The following is a 16,841-nucleotide window of genomic DNA, read 5'->3' on the forward strand; positions in this document are numbered from 1 at the left end:
CTCCTAGCAGGGCGCCACACGACATGCTTCCTCGAGATCCCGTGGCCCAACCTCACAACGACGGATGCTGGAGTTCGTTGTCTGCCTATTCATGGCGTCGGCGCGACATCCGTCGGTTTGGCCGTGCTCCGGCGTCCTCCTGCTTGAAGGTTTCAGAAGGAGGGCGCGTGCCTGCTGTCCTCGTGGTCACGCCCGCTCAAGCCGAGTGCTCTGCCTACCGTGCATGCTTCCTCATCTTTGGATAGCGATGTCGCTCCAACCCTGCTGCTGCCACCTCCAGCATATTGCTCTGTGTTGGACCCTCTTTGACTCGCCTCCCATCTCCAACGGAGCTGGATCCCACCTCCTCACAGCTGTCGTCGATGAGCCGCCGCCCCACGTCGTCAGGTGCAGTGGAGGAGGGGAGAGCGACTCCTCACGGGCTGCTGGAGGTGCCGTCGCTCGTTGTGGAACCTCCTCCAGCGACGACTGCTCGGACGCGACCGAAGTCTCGAAGCTCAGGCGAGGTCCTCGCCTCCATCGTAAAGGGACAATACCCACATAAACCACTGCCTGGCTCGCGTGAGCTGGACTCCGACAGGCCCTGTCCTCTGGATTTGGCACTAGTGCGGCATGTGTCATGGGCCACCCTATCCGAGGACGATGACAACAACAATGATGATGATGAGCTTGCACTGCAAACTCCGTTGGCTGCCAAATACTCCAGCAAGGTGACCTTGGGGCGCGAGGCAGAGACGCGTGTGGGTTGGCAGGAGGTGCGGTCACAGCGAGGCCCTTGCTGCTCGACAAAGCCAACCCTTGTTTTGGCTCCTCGGTCCATTCCTGCTTGGCTTCATGGTAGATGTTGTAGATGTCTCATCTCTGGATACCGTGCAGCAGGGTGCAGGAATCCCTTTAGGTGTTCCTGTTGATTTGAGAATGGCCACAAGGATCATGAGTATCGCAACACGTGGTGTCCACTCAGCTCGCTTGCAAACCTTGTCGTGTCGTCATTGTCCCGCCTCGACTCCGGAAATCGTCTTGATCCAGCTCCTTATGAGGCTCAGGATGAAGCCACACTTCCCTTCAAGGGGAGTCGTCGTGAGTCCTGGGCGTATGTTGTTTCTACTTCGGCCGGTTCTACAGGCTCGGCCAAGGCGGTGCCTCGGTCCATCTTCTCCGCAATAGATGAGTTGCAAGGCTTGGCTTGCTCTCAGATGATGGAGGCGGTTCAACCTTTGCGTGACGTGGTTGATTCTTTGCACGGTTGGCTGCTACAGGCTAGCAACCTTGTTAAGCATGCAGAGGCTTCTCTGACCAGGCTCTCGCTTGTGCCTGTTATGGAGAAGCCACCTCCTACGTCGCCCCGGCCAAAGCTTGATGTTGACTTAGTGGACAACGAAGATGCACAACTCTATGGCTGCTTCTCCCCTCATGCTATGTCTACTTTCCCCATTGTGGATGAGGTCTCTGTCATGACTCCAGCGCCGGTGTTACAGATCATGCCTGGACTTCATAAGTTGTGTGGGGAACTGATTTCGCCGCTGTCAGGGATGCATGTGAAGATGAGTTCTCTTGTGGATTCGACAGTGGCATTGACGCTCACTCCAACACCCTTGGGGCCTAGCCATGTGGTTACTGTAGGCGACGACGTTGTTGTGGACAGAGCATCGATTCTAGACCTAGGTGACATATTTGCCATCAAGCTTAATGATTTTCTCACAAACTTGGATCCTAGCATGAGCAAGGCGGTCGAACGTCTCTCAAGGGGAAAAGCTCCCCCTCGAAGGGAGAAGTCGAACAAGTGCAAAATCAAGAAGTGTGGCGATAAATGAGTGGCATGGGTGGTTCCACGATGTACTCCCTCCGTTCCTAAATATAAGTCTTTTTAAAGATTCAACTAGGAAACTACATACCGATGTATATAGACATACTTTAGAGTGTACATTCACTCATTTTGTTCCGTATGTAGTCCTCTAGTGAAATATCTTAAAAGACTTATATTTAGGAACGGAGGGAGTACTTCTTTGAGATGTAAATTGGGGCTTGGTTGTGTTGGTGATCTTCTTCGAGGTGTTCTTCTCATGTTAGAGCAAGTCCTTGGAGTTTCATCTGTGATGTTGAGACCCAATTGTTTGGTGGTTGCACAAGTGTTGGCTTAGTTCTGTCGGTTGGTAAATCTCTGCTGTCACGTGGCTCCATTGTTTGGTAGTAGCTAGTCCGGGATCTTACTTGTGATGGTTTCTATCTGATTCAACTCTTTTTTATTAATCGAAGAGGCAATTCTGTTGTCTCTGTTTAAATATATATATATATATAGGAGCGGAGGGAGTACTGGCCAATAAGTAACCGTCCGATGGTGGCTCGTGTCCCGATCGCAGCCACAAAAACCATCCCTTCCTCCTCAAAAGGCCTTCGCCTCCGGCTCTCCGCTCCTCCTCTGCCGCAGAGAACACCCGCTCAGGCAAAAGCCGGCGACTCCCTCCCCCCTCACACACGCGCGCAGGTACCTGAATCGATCATGAACTTGGTACCGGGACCAGTCTACATCCCTACCCCTCGGCTAGCTATAATTACCCCCAGGCCACCACCCGCCCGCGCGCATTTCCGGTCTCACACCCGCCAGAAGCGAGGGGCACGACACCGCCGTTGCCGTACCGGGGGGAGGGGAGGCGGAGGCGGAGGCCACCGAGGAGAGCCGCAAGGGACCAAGCTGCGACGTCAGAGGGTTCCATCCTCGCCGGGGAGCTCCTCGACCTGGAGCTGTTCGAGGTGGGTTCCCGAGCTCAGTTGCCTCGCTTACTGTTTCCCGATCGATCGGCGTCGCTAGCTAGCGAAATCTCTCCGATTCCTCACTGAATCTGATCGAATGGCGTCTCCGGTTTCTGAATTCGGGTGTTAGTGCTTGCTCCTGGATTAATCGTCTGTGTTCGCTTCTGCTGCGTTCTAATCCGGTTCCTGCAATCTCGTTTCAGCGATCAAGCCCTCCCTTGCATTCCCCCAGCAACCCGAAACTGCCACGCCCTCCTCGGTTCACCAGACTGGAACTCGAGCCTCCAGGTAAAAAAATACCATCCCATTCCACGAGTTTCCTGTAATGTCTGATCAAATGCCGTCTCCCTGTTTGTGCAAATGCTCCAAAGAAGCAGGAAACTGTGAGCTGAGCGTATCTTTTCTTGTGTGCTGAATGTGGCGTATCACTGTGTCCTTAGTTATTTGTTAAGCCCCGTGATGATGTGAGAATTCCACCTGTTGCTGCAACCTGTCATTGGTAGCGCATGATATTGTTTTCCCTCGAACTATCACATCATGGCTGGTTGTTTCACAGTGCTTTTAAGAAAAAGCGGCATCTTATAAACTACTGTATTTCGCCCACCTAAAACCTACCTGTGCTTTTGATTAATCTGTCAGGGTCTCGGGGAAGACGTCAGTTTGGACTGTAGATTGTGATTCAACTCCCCTTTTGATTTCTGACGTGCGGAATTTTTCTGAATAGTAGAGGCAAATTTATTGCTTATGCTTCTGTGGTGGTGGAGCAGTTCTTTAATTTGTTTCAGTTACATGCAATGGTTGATTTTAATACATATGGTGTAATAATGTTCTAATGCACTTTGCCTTCCGCTCCACATGTTGTGTTTTATGTAACGATGGAAAGAGATTCTGGAGTAAATGGTTTCTCGAGTAGAAGCACTGCAGCAATTAGTGAGTTAATGTTCAGTTCATCTGTCTGTGTTCTGACTTGGTGCATCTTTGTAATGGTTTTAGATATGGCACCACGAGGAAGACCTCCGAAGCATGTGTGCAGCAAGTGCCATAAGAGCTTTCCTTCAGGGAGGGCTCTTGGAGGCCACATGTCACGCCACTGGCGCAAGGCGAAGCAGCCAAAGGGAACACCAAGCCCTCCTACCACTGTTGTCGACTTGCATGTGTCGCTGCTGAGTCCAAGTGATGAGGAGACTTTGCTGCGGTCCTCAGGAACACAATGCCAGCTGTGCTCAAAGGTGTCATCTGCCTGCGATTCTCTGAGGAAGCACATGAGAGAGCATAGCGAGAAGAACGTGTTGAGTAGGCCCGTCGAAGAAGCAGCTGGGCCGATGGAAGCTCTGGCCATTGCTGGTGGTGGCTACAATGTCCTGATATCTCCTGTGAAGCGCAAGCGGTCAAAGAGGGGGGCACCACCACTCAAGTTTAATGAGATGGATGCTGCAGCCTCTCTCCTGCTGCTTTCAGAGCATTCTAGCATGATTTCAGCTTATGCAGATTGCTATGCAGAAGTTATGGGCAGTTGGCCCCCCAATGTGTCGAAGGATATGAAGCTGAATGCTTCTGATCATCTACTGGTTCGATCTGCTGAGTTCAAGAAGCCAAAAGGTTGCAAGTGTTCAGCTTATGATATTTGCTATGGGCAATGTGATAAGGACAACAACTTGATCCCCAGTGTTGCCAAGGACAAAACTTCGGTCCCTGATATACCCAATAATTCAGCTTGTGAGGATTGCTTTGGACAATGTGAGACGGACAGCAGCTTGATCCCCAATGTTTCCCAGGACAAAACTTTGATCCCTAATATTCCCAAAAATTCAGCTTATGAGGATTGCTTTGGACAATGTAAGAAGGACATCAACTTGATCCCCAATGTTCCCAAGGACAAAACTTCGATCCCTGATATTCCCAATAATTCAGCTTGTGAGGATTGCTTTGAACAATGTGAGACGGACAGCAGCTTGATCCCCAATGTTGCCCAGGACAAAACTTTGATCCCTAATATTCCCAAAAATCCAGCTTCTGAGGATTGCTTTGGACAATGTGAGAAGGACAGCAGCTTGACCCCCAATGTTTACAAGAAGGGAAGAAGTTTGATCGCCAATGTTCCTGAGAAGGACAACAACACTTTGATCTCCATCGATCTTGAGGAGGTAGAGCTGAATGTGCTTGATCATGTGCTGGCTGGAGATGCTGAGCTTAGGAAGAAGCCAAGAACTGACAATTCAGTTGAGATGAAGTGTGCTGATCTTTCAGCCGCAGTGAAGGTCAAGAGGCACCAGTGTAATGCCTGTGGGAAGTCATTTGGGTCAGGGGTCGCGTTGGGAGGCCACATGAGGCATCACCTTCCTAGATCCAATGATCGCCGTCATGGGTTCGCCGAAGGCCCTGATTCTGTTGCGATGAAAGAGCAAAAGCAGAAGCTTGAATTGGATACCAAGTTTCTTGATCTCCGACTTCCAGGTCTCACTGACATCACTATTTTCTCGGGGTTGAAATCTGAGCCTGAGCCGTGGCGTGTTGCAGGCAGTGTTCACTGGGACAATGCCGGTTGCGCACTGTTGTCTGAACTGCCACAGTCACTTCACTTTTCTGTATAGTCAATCAGCGTGATAGCAAAAACTCCAATTCGTCCGTTTGTAGATAGTCACAAGCTTTCCACTGATCCTTCTCCTTACCGGCAAATTTTCCTTGACAGTGAAGGCCAAGGATCGTATGCAGTTGCTTGGTTACTGCACAGTACAGCACCTTTGCTCAGTTGAATGCACAAGCATGAGACTGTGTCATTCTAGCACTAACTAATGATTTCGAGTGACCTAACTTCCGTATACTTTCTCCTTGCACACTTGTGTTTCTGTAAATGTTCATATCTTGAAATGATTCTTCAATAGAGAGAAGCTGGTCAGAATTTTATCATCTGTTATTTGTTTGTTCTGTTGGCTTTTGGATGTGGTATCAAGAAATAAATAGCCACTCCTCTGATTGTCACCATTGTGGCATTGTAGCATTATGTCATTGGTTTTTGTGTTCAACTGGTTTCTTGTGAATGATGCATTCTGCTATGCTCCCTGGACTGAAAAATCTGGATTTGCAGTTGTCTGTGCCAAGTTTGCATTTCCTTTATGTGGTTTGCTGCAGTTTCTCTATCTTTCACTTTTTGGTGGCTTCTTGCTGAAATTCTGCCTGTGTGCAGCTGATGTTAAGTGCAGTGATTCGGCTGTCCCTAATTTGGTTCAGGTCGTGGACTGCACGGTGAATGCATGGCGGATGCTCCAGTCCCAGACAGACTAACTGTACTTGAATATTTTCAAACAGAGATCTTCCGCGATGGATTTGTCAATGCGCACAGATCCATTTCTTCCTTCGCAAGAAGCAAGAATGTAGAGCGTTTGGCGGCATGTGTGATTTGGGATCCATTTCATTGTTTTTGTGATGTTCCATTGTGTTAAAGCTTAATGTACTAGCCAACAGAACCAAAGGTCCAAATTAATTGCAAGGGCTGGACAAGCCACATATATGCTTCAACATCTACTTTCATGTGTGACACGGAAAATCAACACATGAATAGGCTTAGATATACGGCTCAAAAGGCCTATCCGTAGACACAGAGGGGGCAACCACAATTTTCAAACTGATGAAAAGGCCTAAACAGTCCACGTATACACTTCAACACAGTGCTTCAGTGCAGTGATGGTGTGTCTATCCTTTGGCCATATTAGCTACATAGGAGTAGACGGTAAAAACAGTTGTGTTTGCTCCTTTCTCTGTCACTTCACTAAGCCCGACGAAGTCCCGTTTAGTTAGTTTTACCTAGCTCAATATTTCATTTTTTCCAGAAAAAAAACTATATTGAATTGTTAGACCCCATGGTTCAAACTCTAGGTCCGCCACCGAGAATGGTTAACATCTGCACATGACTCTCCTGATAATGGGTTATACACCATTGCTTCCAAGGTACCGCAGTCCGGCCCTGTTAGTAAGAAGTGCAGTTTACACTCAGAGATGTTAGTGAGAAGATATGGAGAGTTTGCCCCCCAATATGGAGAGATTGCTATACTTTGTACCGATACTTGTCTTTACCTGCAAATTTTCCTGAACAGTGAATGCCACAGATCTAATATTCCAATGCCATTGCTTGGTTGCTGAACAGTAAAATAGCATTGCTAGGTTGAATGCGTAAGCATGAGACTGTCATTCTAGCACTAAGTAATGATCTCTGTAGTTACCGACCAACTTTAGTTTCTCTTTACAGTTTTGCGTGTACGTAAATGTTCATCTCTAGAAATGATGATTCTTCAATGAAGAGAAGCTTCTTAGAACTTGTTCAATCTATTATTGTTATTTTATTATTCTGTTGGCTTTTCATCAGGGTATGATTGATTAATTAATCTTTCCAAATCATGTGCGGCATCAGGATATAGATAATCACTGCTGTGATCATCACCCTGTGGCATGACACTCAATTGTCATGTGATTGGTGTCTTTATCAATTGTTTTCCTTTCTAAATCTGGCATGCTCTTGTGCCCCCCTGACTGGAAATCTAGACTAGATTTGCCATGGTGTTTACCATTTTTGTATTCCCAGATGCAGGTTGCATGCCCTGTTTTGGGTGGTTGCTTGCTGAAACTCTGGCTTGTGTGCAGCTGCTGAAAATTCTCAATGATGTTCCTGCCTCCAATTTTGGTCATGATGGTCAAACGAAAATGAAAAACAACAATTAATTGGACGTCTTCTGTAACTACTGTAGGATTCGTGCTCGTCTTGTGCATTTTGAACCCTTAGCTTCAATCATTCCTCATTGCGCAGTCCTATTTTTAAGCAGATAACACCCTTCCTTTTTTTTTGGAATATCACAACAAGATCGTAGGACACCCATCCCCACCCCCCCTCCCGCGCCGCTGGCCACATCGGTCGCGGCGGCTACCCACCCCGCATTCATGGCTGGCCGCGACTCCGACGGATTCGTTAGTCCCCCGAGGGTGCCCCGAAGTGTCTGCTCGCGCGGCCCCTTGCCCCGCGGGCTGACGACGGCGCCATCTCCATCGCCCTCTCGGTCAGCTCCAGATCCGGTTTCCGCGCCGCGGATCCTGCTGCGCGGTGAATGCTCGTCGGCGCCTGCCGGTCCGTCCGAGGCACTAGCGCCATTACTGCTTGATGGCCAGATGCGGGATTCGCGGCTCCAAGATCCACCCTCGGCCTCCGCGGAGACAGCGCTCCTGCCGGCGCCTTGCATCAAATCCATCATCGTCGCCCCGTCCCCGGGAGGTAGGCTTGCCTCTTCAGGGATGGATCCAGGCTGGACCGAGGTCAGCTCTCGCAGAGGACGCCATCCCTCTGCCGATCCACCGGTCCCTCGGGAGCACGATGAGATGCAGCGGCCGGACCGCCAGCAGGCCTTCAATGCCGGTATGCCCCCCCTTTAAATCTCTTCCGCAGCCACTGCTTCCGGTGCCTGAGCAAGCGTCATCGCCTCGCCGATTGCCGCGATCCAATCCACTGCATCATCTGTAGGAGGGCCGGGCACATCGGCAATTGTTGCCCTGAGAATCCTTGGCTCCAAGGTCGGGGAGGCTCTGCTAGGAATAGGCTCGGTCCGGCTCCCCTCGCTCATCCGCTGCACCCCCGTCTCCGCTTCCCACCACCGACTGCCTCGACCATGTCGCTGCTCGCCCCTGCCATGCTCCACCACCTCGACCCCGCGCGCCGCCCAGGGAGAGCCGCTCCGTCACCGCCCCCTCCCCAGCAATCGACCAAGCGGTGTTCTTCCTACATAGCCACACCGTCACCCTATCGGCGGCCGACGGAGTCAACCCACCTCTCCTATGACAGTGGGGAGAGCCCTGGAGGGGCTGCTCTCTGTGCCGGTGCACTCGCTGCGGGTCATGGCCCACCACCCCGAGCACTACTTCGTCATCTTCACACAGCCTTCGCACCAAGTCAATGCAGTGCGCCGCGGCTCCATCCGTGTCGAGGGTGCCTGCTTCAACATTGCATCTTGGCATGAACACGACCATGCCACCTTCGATTCCCTGCCACTGCATGTCCGCGTCATCATAGAGAAGGTCCCGATGCAGTTCTGGTCAGTGGATGGGGCGGGGGATATTCTTGGGAAGCGGGTGCGTGTCGATCGACTGGACAGCCGGACCCTCGAGCGCGGCCACACCAAAACCTTCGCCTGCTGGGTCTGGACGAGCGACATCGCCAACATTCCTACCACGCACACGTTGGCGGTGCTGCCGCGTGGCACGGGGCGGGTGGAGGAAATGGAGGGGTTCTCCTCCCCCCCGACAGGCACGTCGTGCCTCCCCCGGTGATGGCTGACTACACCATGCTGATACACGTCGACAGGATCGAGGACTGGACGCCGCCCTCCTCGCGCTCCTCTCTCTCGGGGCAGTGCGGCCTCCCATCGTCAAGCTCCGACGACGAGGCCACACCTTTTCCGGTGGTGGCCCTGCTTCCTAGACGATGGGGGTCGAAGATGGGCAGGGGGCTCGGCGTCACCAGCGTCCTGCTCATGCTCCGGTGGCAGACCTGGGCTGCCATGGCATGCCTTGGGGTGGTCGATCGAGGGACCAGGATGGAGAGGGAGGCCCGAGGGGTGGTGGCCATCGGTCTTGGAAGGATGTTCTCCTTCACCGCGGCCACTCATAGGCCCCCCATGGCTGCCCCTGCACCGCGGCAGCGTAGTTGCTCTCCGCAGGCCAGGCGCAGGTCCAAGGAGACGGCTGGGCGACGCCAGGGGGCCGGGAGGGTCCCCACGACGGCTTGGCCACAGCCCCAGCAGCGGAGGGCACGACCTCCCCCTCCGCCTCCCTCTGACAGGAGGGCCAACTCGGAGGCCCTTGTCAGTAGGGATGGCTCTGTCGCTGACGAAGGACACAAAGGAAAGGACCCTGTTGACGGTTTCTTCAAGACGGCGTCGAAGCCCGGGATCGCCTCCACCACCGTTGACAGCATGGCGGCCGACGTCCACGCCGCCGCGGAGGCTGTGGTCAGTACGCCCCTAGAGTTCGATTAAGAACAACTGATCAACGACCCTGCCGAAGCGGTGCAGCTCGACGCTTTCAGCCCAACTTTGTCCGCCGCGGCATCTGACCTAGGCCAGTACAACAGGGCTACCCCAACGTCTGCTCGTACGATGGAGCTGCAGCTTGGGGCAGTCACTGGCCGGGTCAGCCAGCTGGAGATAGGCGCGGCTGTCGATCGACCGGAGACGCGCAACCTCTTCCGTGCCAGCAAGCAGCCACTGATCATAGCTGCTCCTGCTCGACGCCCCGTGGCACCACCCAAGAACAGGGCCTCTTCTACTCCAACCAGGCACAGCGCCAGGCAGGCGGCCAACGTTTCGATGGTGCCAGCAGCGCAGCGCGCTTCCCTGCACCTCGTCAAGGAGCTGGGTCTGCTTGGCCCTCGTGACAAGATGACAGACGAGGTGGCAGGGGCACTCCTGCAACGCTTCGACGAGCCGCTGTCCGACAGCGATTTAGCGGTGATCGCTAGGCTTACCCGTCTGGATAGTGAGGCCCTGCGGGTCATGGCTAGCATGATCGGCCCCGATGGAGTAGCCGAGGAGGCCAGGGTGTAACCATGTTAGTCGCCCTTCGTTTCTCGCTCCGAGGGCGATCGATAATCAATCGGCTAAGTTAGGTTCGACTAGAGTTTGTACGGGTAGTGGGTTTGTAACTCTTCGCCGGCGCGTCTTGGGGTCTCTTGATAGTTTCGGAGATGCTATATGTCATTTCCGACCTCATTTAAAATGTCTAGATAGGTAGTTTAATTTCCACTTCACCTCTTACATGTTTAACCACATTTAATATTGCCGTGTATTTAATCGGGATAGAACTAAATAAATGAATGTGGAGTTTCGTCAATATGCAACCCGTTGCATATTGAACTTCACTTAATATGTAGTGTTTGATTGTGTGATTTGTCATGCGGTGACTTGCATGTATTCAGTAGCTCATGCATCATATGTGTTGTGCATCGTGTGGTGAATTTCGTGTGTTGATTTGTGTTTCCGGTTTGCTTCGTCTCGATAGAGTTCCGCAGCGTGCCGGATTGTGAGGACCCGTTCGACTACGTCGGTTCGTCTGCTTCACGGAGGCATTCTTCTTCCAAGCGGGATCTCAGGCAAGATGATCATTTCCCCAGATACCATTACTATCATTGCCATGCTAGTTTATCGCTTCTATCGTTTATGTCTCGTTGCCTACCACTTGTTAAATGTCAGCCTCTCAACAATGCCACGATTACCTTCAACCTGTTCGACCTAGCAAACCACTGATTGGCTATGTTACTGCTTGCTTAACCCTGTGTTAGCGTTGCTAGTTGCAGGTGCAGATGCTTCCATGTGAAAACATGGGTTCCTTGTTATGTCATCATATTAAATGCTATTTAATTAATGCACCTATATACTTGGTAAAGGTGGAAGGCTCGGCCTTTCTAGCCTGGTGTTTTGTTCCACCTTTGCCCCCTTAGTTTCGGCTACCGGTGTTATGTTCATAAATGAGCGCTCCTAACACGATCGGGGTTGTTATGGAGACCCCCTTGATAATTCGTTTTAGATTAAGACTGGTCTGGCAAGGCCCAACTTTGGTACTACATTTGCCTAATCACCTAATAAAATTGCATAGGGACTTCCCGGGTCCCGAGGATAATTTAATCAACCCCCGGGCCAGTGCTCCTCATGAGTGTTGGCCCCACCTGAGCGATGTCCGGCGCCCCTCTGGTCACCCGGAGGTTTAGCGATCCCGACGTCTAGCTCATCCTCCGTGTCCTGAGAACGAGGTACGCGACTCCTATCGGTATCGTCGACACGTCGGGCGGCCTTGCTGGATTAGTTTTACCTTTGACGAAATATCTTGTGCATCGGGATTCCGGTGATGCTTTGGGTAATCTCAGAGTTGAGGTTTTCCACTAGGGAATCCGACGAGATCGCGAGCTTCTTGATTGAGGATTTCTATGCGACTTGTGGTAATTTGTGATGGACTAGTTGAAGCACCCCTGCAGGGTTAAATCTTTCGGAAAGCCGTGCCCGCGGTTATGTGGCAACGTGGAAACTTTGTTTAACACTGGTTCTAGATAACTTGAAGTTAATTTAATTAAAACTTGCCAACTGTGTGCGTAACCGTGACTGTCTCTTTGTGAGTTCCTTCTCCGATCGAGGACACGGTGGGGTTATGTCTGACGTAGGTAGGTGTTCAGGATCATTTATTTGATCATCTGTAGTTCACGTCCGTTATGCGTAGATCTTCCCCCTCTTATTTCTGGTACTCGTAAGTTAGCCACCAAATATATGCTTAGCCGCTGCTGCAACCTCACCACTTAACCATGCCTCACCCATTAAGCTTTGATAGTCTTGATACCTTTGGAAATGAGATTGCTGAGTCCCCTGTGGCTCACAGATTACTACAACACCAGTTGCAGGTACAGGTAAAGGTTACTTGACGCGAGCGCGTTGATTGTTCATTTGGAGTTGCTTCTTCTTCTTCTTCTTCTTCATCGATCTAGGGTGGGTTCCAGGCCGGCAGCCTGGGATAGCAAGGATGGACGTCGTTCTTATTTTTCTCGTTTGTTTTCGTCCGTAGTCGGACCCTGCCTTTACTCTCGATGTTTATGTAATGTACTGATGTGACTCTGATGTAGCTTGTGGCGAGTGTAAGCCAACTCTTTATATAACTCTCCTTTTCAGTACATGTACTTGTAACGATATCCATTCTTGCGACACGACGAGATGCGCTTCTATCCCTGACGAGGCCTTCGTGCCAAATTGAGGGTAGGGTCGCATCTTGGGCGTGACAGTTGGCCCCGCAAACGGCTCTAGTTTTGGACCAACACCAACAGCACTGCCCCCCTGTATTATGTAGAATTACTCCTCGGGTAGCGCTAACTCCCTATGCATTTCAATATTACCAAGATTATTATGTTGGGAAAATAGTACCAATGTTGGGCCTTGCCAGACCAGCCTTAATCTAAAACGAATTATCAAGGGGGTCCCCATAGCAACCCCGATTGTGTTAGGAGCGCTCGTTTATGGAACATAACACCGGTAGCCGAAACTAAGGGGGCAAAGGTGGAACAAAAGACCAGGCTAGAAAGGCCGAGCCATCCACCTTTTACCAAGTATATAGGTGCATTAAATTAAATAGCATTAATATGGTGATATGACAAGGAACCCATGTTTTCACATGGAAGCAATGCACCTGCAACTAGCAACGCTAACAACAGGGTTAAGCAAGTGGTAACCTAGCCAATCAGTGGTTTGCTAGGTCGAACAGGTTGAAGGTTTTCATGGCATTGTTGAGAGGCTCATATTTAACATGTGGTAGGCAACGAGACATAATCGGTAGAAGCGATAAAACTAGCATGGCAATGATAGTAATGGTATCTAGGGAAATGATCATCGTGCCTGAGATCCCGCTTGGAAGAAGAACAACTCCGTGAAGTCGGCGAACCAATGTAGTCGAACGGGTCCTCACATCCCGACACGCTTGCGGAACTCTATCGGAACGGAGCAAACCGGAAACAAACATCAACACAAATATTCACCACGGCAAATGCAAGACATGATGCATACCCTAATATGATGCATGATCAGTACAATGATGCAGGCATGGCATGGCAATTCACCTTACACAAACCCTACACATTTAGTGAAGCTCGATATGCAACGGGTTGCATATCGACGAAACTCCACGATTAATTATTTAATTCACTCCCGTTTATTTAACACGCAATATTAAATGTTGTTAACATCGCAAGGGGTGAAGCGATGATCCTACGTGTCATCCTAGTCGGTTTAACTCGCGGAACGTAGAACGAGCTACGGCACAAGAACATGCAACACAAGATAACATGCCATGAATGCGACATGCATGCGAGTTACAACATCACGGCAAGAAGGGAAAGAAGCATATGTCGCCACGGCGAGCGAGAGGGAACCATGGCGGCAGATCGGAAACGATTCTACGGCAACGTTCCTATCCCGTTAACTCGTCGAGATATCGGTGCCAACGAACTAGGAACGCGTGCGGGAACAGTAAATAAAGATGGGGTGATCCCGTATCTCGCGTTCCCATGTGTCGAGGCACGACGAAAGAAGACAACGGGCAACGGGCAACATACGGTGCGTACATATATTCAACTCATACATCATATGTGTTCGTTACACGACACGTTCTCACAGTATACCTTCGACGCGTGCGAATCGGAGCGGTTCGGGTCGTAGCGGACCAACGATCGTCGTGGAAGTCGTGGTCGTCGTGGAAGTAGTCGTACACGGTCTCGTCGACGGTAGTCGTTCGCTCGGCGTCGTGGTTCTCGGGTCTTCGACGTCGGCAGTCGATCACGTCTCCGTCGATGTTCGGGGTTCGTCGAGGACGTCGTTGTCGTCGATCTTGTCGACGACTCACGGTAGGCGGGGATGGTCTACGCGCGAGGGCAAGCGGCAGCACAAGCAACAAAATGCAAGCCTCACGCAAGGCAATCGGCATGTAGCAGCCAGGGCAATAGCTATAGCAACTACGGCGCTACGCAACAGCAAACGCAGCTATGCTTCTATAGCACGCATGCCAGGCACGACAACCTAGCCTAGCAAGCAAAACGGCAAGCGAGCACACAACACCAGCAACTAAGCAACCTAAGCAACAGCTAGCACTAACCTAGCAACTAACAACAACTAACCTAGCATCTACGGCAGCACGAACAACATCAACAGCAACTAGCCAACTTCAGCCAACAACACCCATGGCGGCAGCATCAGGCATAAGCAACAGCGCAACAACAATACACGGCAGTGGCAAGCTCGGCAGCGACAGCAGCAAAACGACACGAGGAGGCCGGGCCAGGGCGACGAGCCGGGGACGGCCACGGCGGGCGACGCGGGCAGGGCACCGGCGGCGAGCTCGGCTCGATGGGGAACGCGGCCTGTAGGCGGAGGCGAGCAGCGCGGCGAGGCCAGGCGCGCGGCGGCAAGGTCGGGCACCGGCGGCTAGGCGGGCGCAGGGGACGGGGAGCATAGAGGCGGCTCGCGAGCAGGGAGGCGGCCGGCGGGGCTGTCGAGCACGGCGGAGGCGGGTCTCGGTGCTGGCGCGGGATCCAGGCGGCGGGGTGGCGCGGCTCGGGAGACGGCGAGGCGGCTTGGGGCACAGCGAGGAGGAGAGGGGTGAGGCGGCCGGCGGCGCGCATGGCAGGGCGAGGCCGAGGCGAGGAGACCAGGGCGGGGAGCGGCGGCGCTCGGGGCTGGTGGCGGCGACCGGCGGCGAGGCAAAGAAGGAGCATGGAGGAGGTAGATGGCGACGGGAGAACCAGAGGGGATCGATGGGAGTCTCGGGGTGGGTGACGGCACAAGGGGGAGGATGAGGGGCGAGGGGAGACTCGCTAGGGCACAGGAGCCGGTCCAGCTCGGCCTGGCCGGCTAGGCCTCTACCTCATTGGTTTTTTTTTAAATGAATAAAAACTAAAACCTTTTAAATAATTAAAAATTTAAACCCTTTTGAAGAATTAAAATAAAACTCTTTTAACAAGAAAATAAAAATAACCCCTTTTCTTGCAAAAGAATAAAACCAAACCCCTTAAATAAAATGGGTCTCTTGTTTTAAAAATAAACAAAAGGTAAAATAACAAACCCACAGGGGTTACCCCCACATTTAATAAAATGACTTTCTTTAAAAGAAGACAAATCTTTTTCTTCAAAGGGTTAAAACGGAAACTTTAGCAAACCGCAAAACAAATAAAAGAGGGGTGAGAAGGTTTTAGGTCCGTGGTGCAAGAGGGTTTAGCGGTGGCTCTCACGCACCCTCTCTAAACACTCCAATAAACAACGCCACTCCCAAGGCACTAACACCGAACAACACGGCAAAAAGCAACACCGACAAAACACTGGTGACATGATGCCATGCATGATGCGACGATGCAAACTAAATGACGATGCAGCGAACAAAAATAAAATAGCCACATGACGGAAACGGAATAGAAGGGGAATTTTCTGGGCGTCGGTCTCAGGCTGTCACAATCGCGCTCCCGACAATCGGCACTAGTGGGGGGGGGTATTCTCTGGAATAAAGATCTCGCCACCGTCACCACCCACGCTATCAGAGTTTTTGCCATCACGGCAAAGGTGACCATAGTGGGGCAGGATCACAGTTTCTGGTTATCATTAGTCTACGGTCCGGCGGACAATGCTAGAAAGGACATCCGATGAATTGTGGATTTATGATCATATTATCTATGATTTTATTTGAGTCTCGTCTGATCTCTTATATGCATGATTTCATATCCTTGTAATTATCTTCGAGTTGTGGGTTTCGTTTGGCCAACTTGATCTATAATTCTTGCAATGGGACAAGTGCTTGATTTTGGGTTCATACCGTGTGGTGTCCTCACCCAGTGACAGAAGGGGTAGCGAGGCACGCATCATGTTGTTGCCATCAAGGGTAAAATGATGGGGTTTATATCTATTGCATGAATTTATCCCTCTACATCATGTCATCTTGCTTAAGGCGTTACTCTGTTTGTTATGAACGCAATACACTAGATGCATGCTGGATAGCGGTCGATGTGTGGAGTAATAGTAGTAGATGCAGACAGTATCGGTCTACTTGTCTCGGACGTGATGCCTATATGTATGATCATTGCCTTAGATATCATCATGACTTTGCGTGATTCTATCAATTGCTCGACAGTAATTCGTTCACCCACCGTAATACTTGCTATCATGAGAGAAGCCTATAGTGAACACTATGGCCCCCGGGTCTAGTTCACATCATATTTTCAGCTCTATACTTTTACTTTGTTACACTTTCCACCTTATGATCTCACCTTGCAAATAATCGTGAAGGGATTGACAACCCCTTTATAGCATTGGGTGCAAGTTTGTTTGTTTTTGTGCAGGTACATTGGTGCCTCATCTTGATACTCCTACTGGATTGATACCTTGGTTCTCAAACTGAGGGAAATACTTACTGCTACTGTGCTGCATCACCCTTTCCTCTTCAAGGGAAAAACCAACGCAAGCTCAATAGGTAGCACACCTCCGGTCCTTCACTTTCGAGGCTAAATGAGATCCACGAGTCGAGTCACGACGATGCACGGTCAC

General features: G+C 51.1%; 1 protein-coding gene across 1 annotated transcript; it reads left to right on the plus strand.

Annotated features, from left to right (window-relative positions):
- The first annotated feature begins 2,392 nt into the window (after nt 1-2,392).
- On the plus strand, nt 2,393-5,658 carry LOC123395617. The gene is made up of 3 exons (XM_045090640.1): nt 2,393-2,751; nt 2,955-3,039; nt 3,745-5,658. Exon 3 carries the CDS (start codon nt 3,747-3,749, stop codon nt 5,340-5,342), a length of 1,596 nt encoding a protein of 531 aa, XP_044946575.1. The 5' UTR covers nt 2,393-2,751; nt 2,955-3,039; nt 3,745-3,746; the 3' UTR covers nt 5,343-5,658.
- The last annotated feature ends 11,183 nt before the right edge of the window (nt 5,659-16,841 follow it).

This window comes from Hordeum vulgare, chromosome 5H (genome assembly GCF_904849725.1).
Source record: "Hordeum vulgare subsp. vulgare chromosome 5H, MorexV3_pseudomolecules_assembly, whole genome shotgun sequence".
Lineage (NCBI taxonomy): Eukaryota > Viridiplantae > Streptophyta > Magnoliopsida > Poales > Poaceae > Hordeum > Hordeum vulgare.

Bases quoted from the DNA above. Each gene is read 5' to 3' on its own strand.
- LOC123395617 (XM_045090640.1), top strand. From the start codon at position 3,747: ATGGCACCACGAGGAAGACCTCCGAAGCATGTGTGCAGCAAGTGCCAT.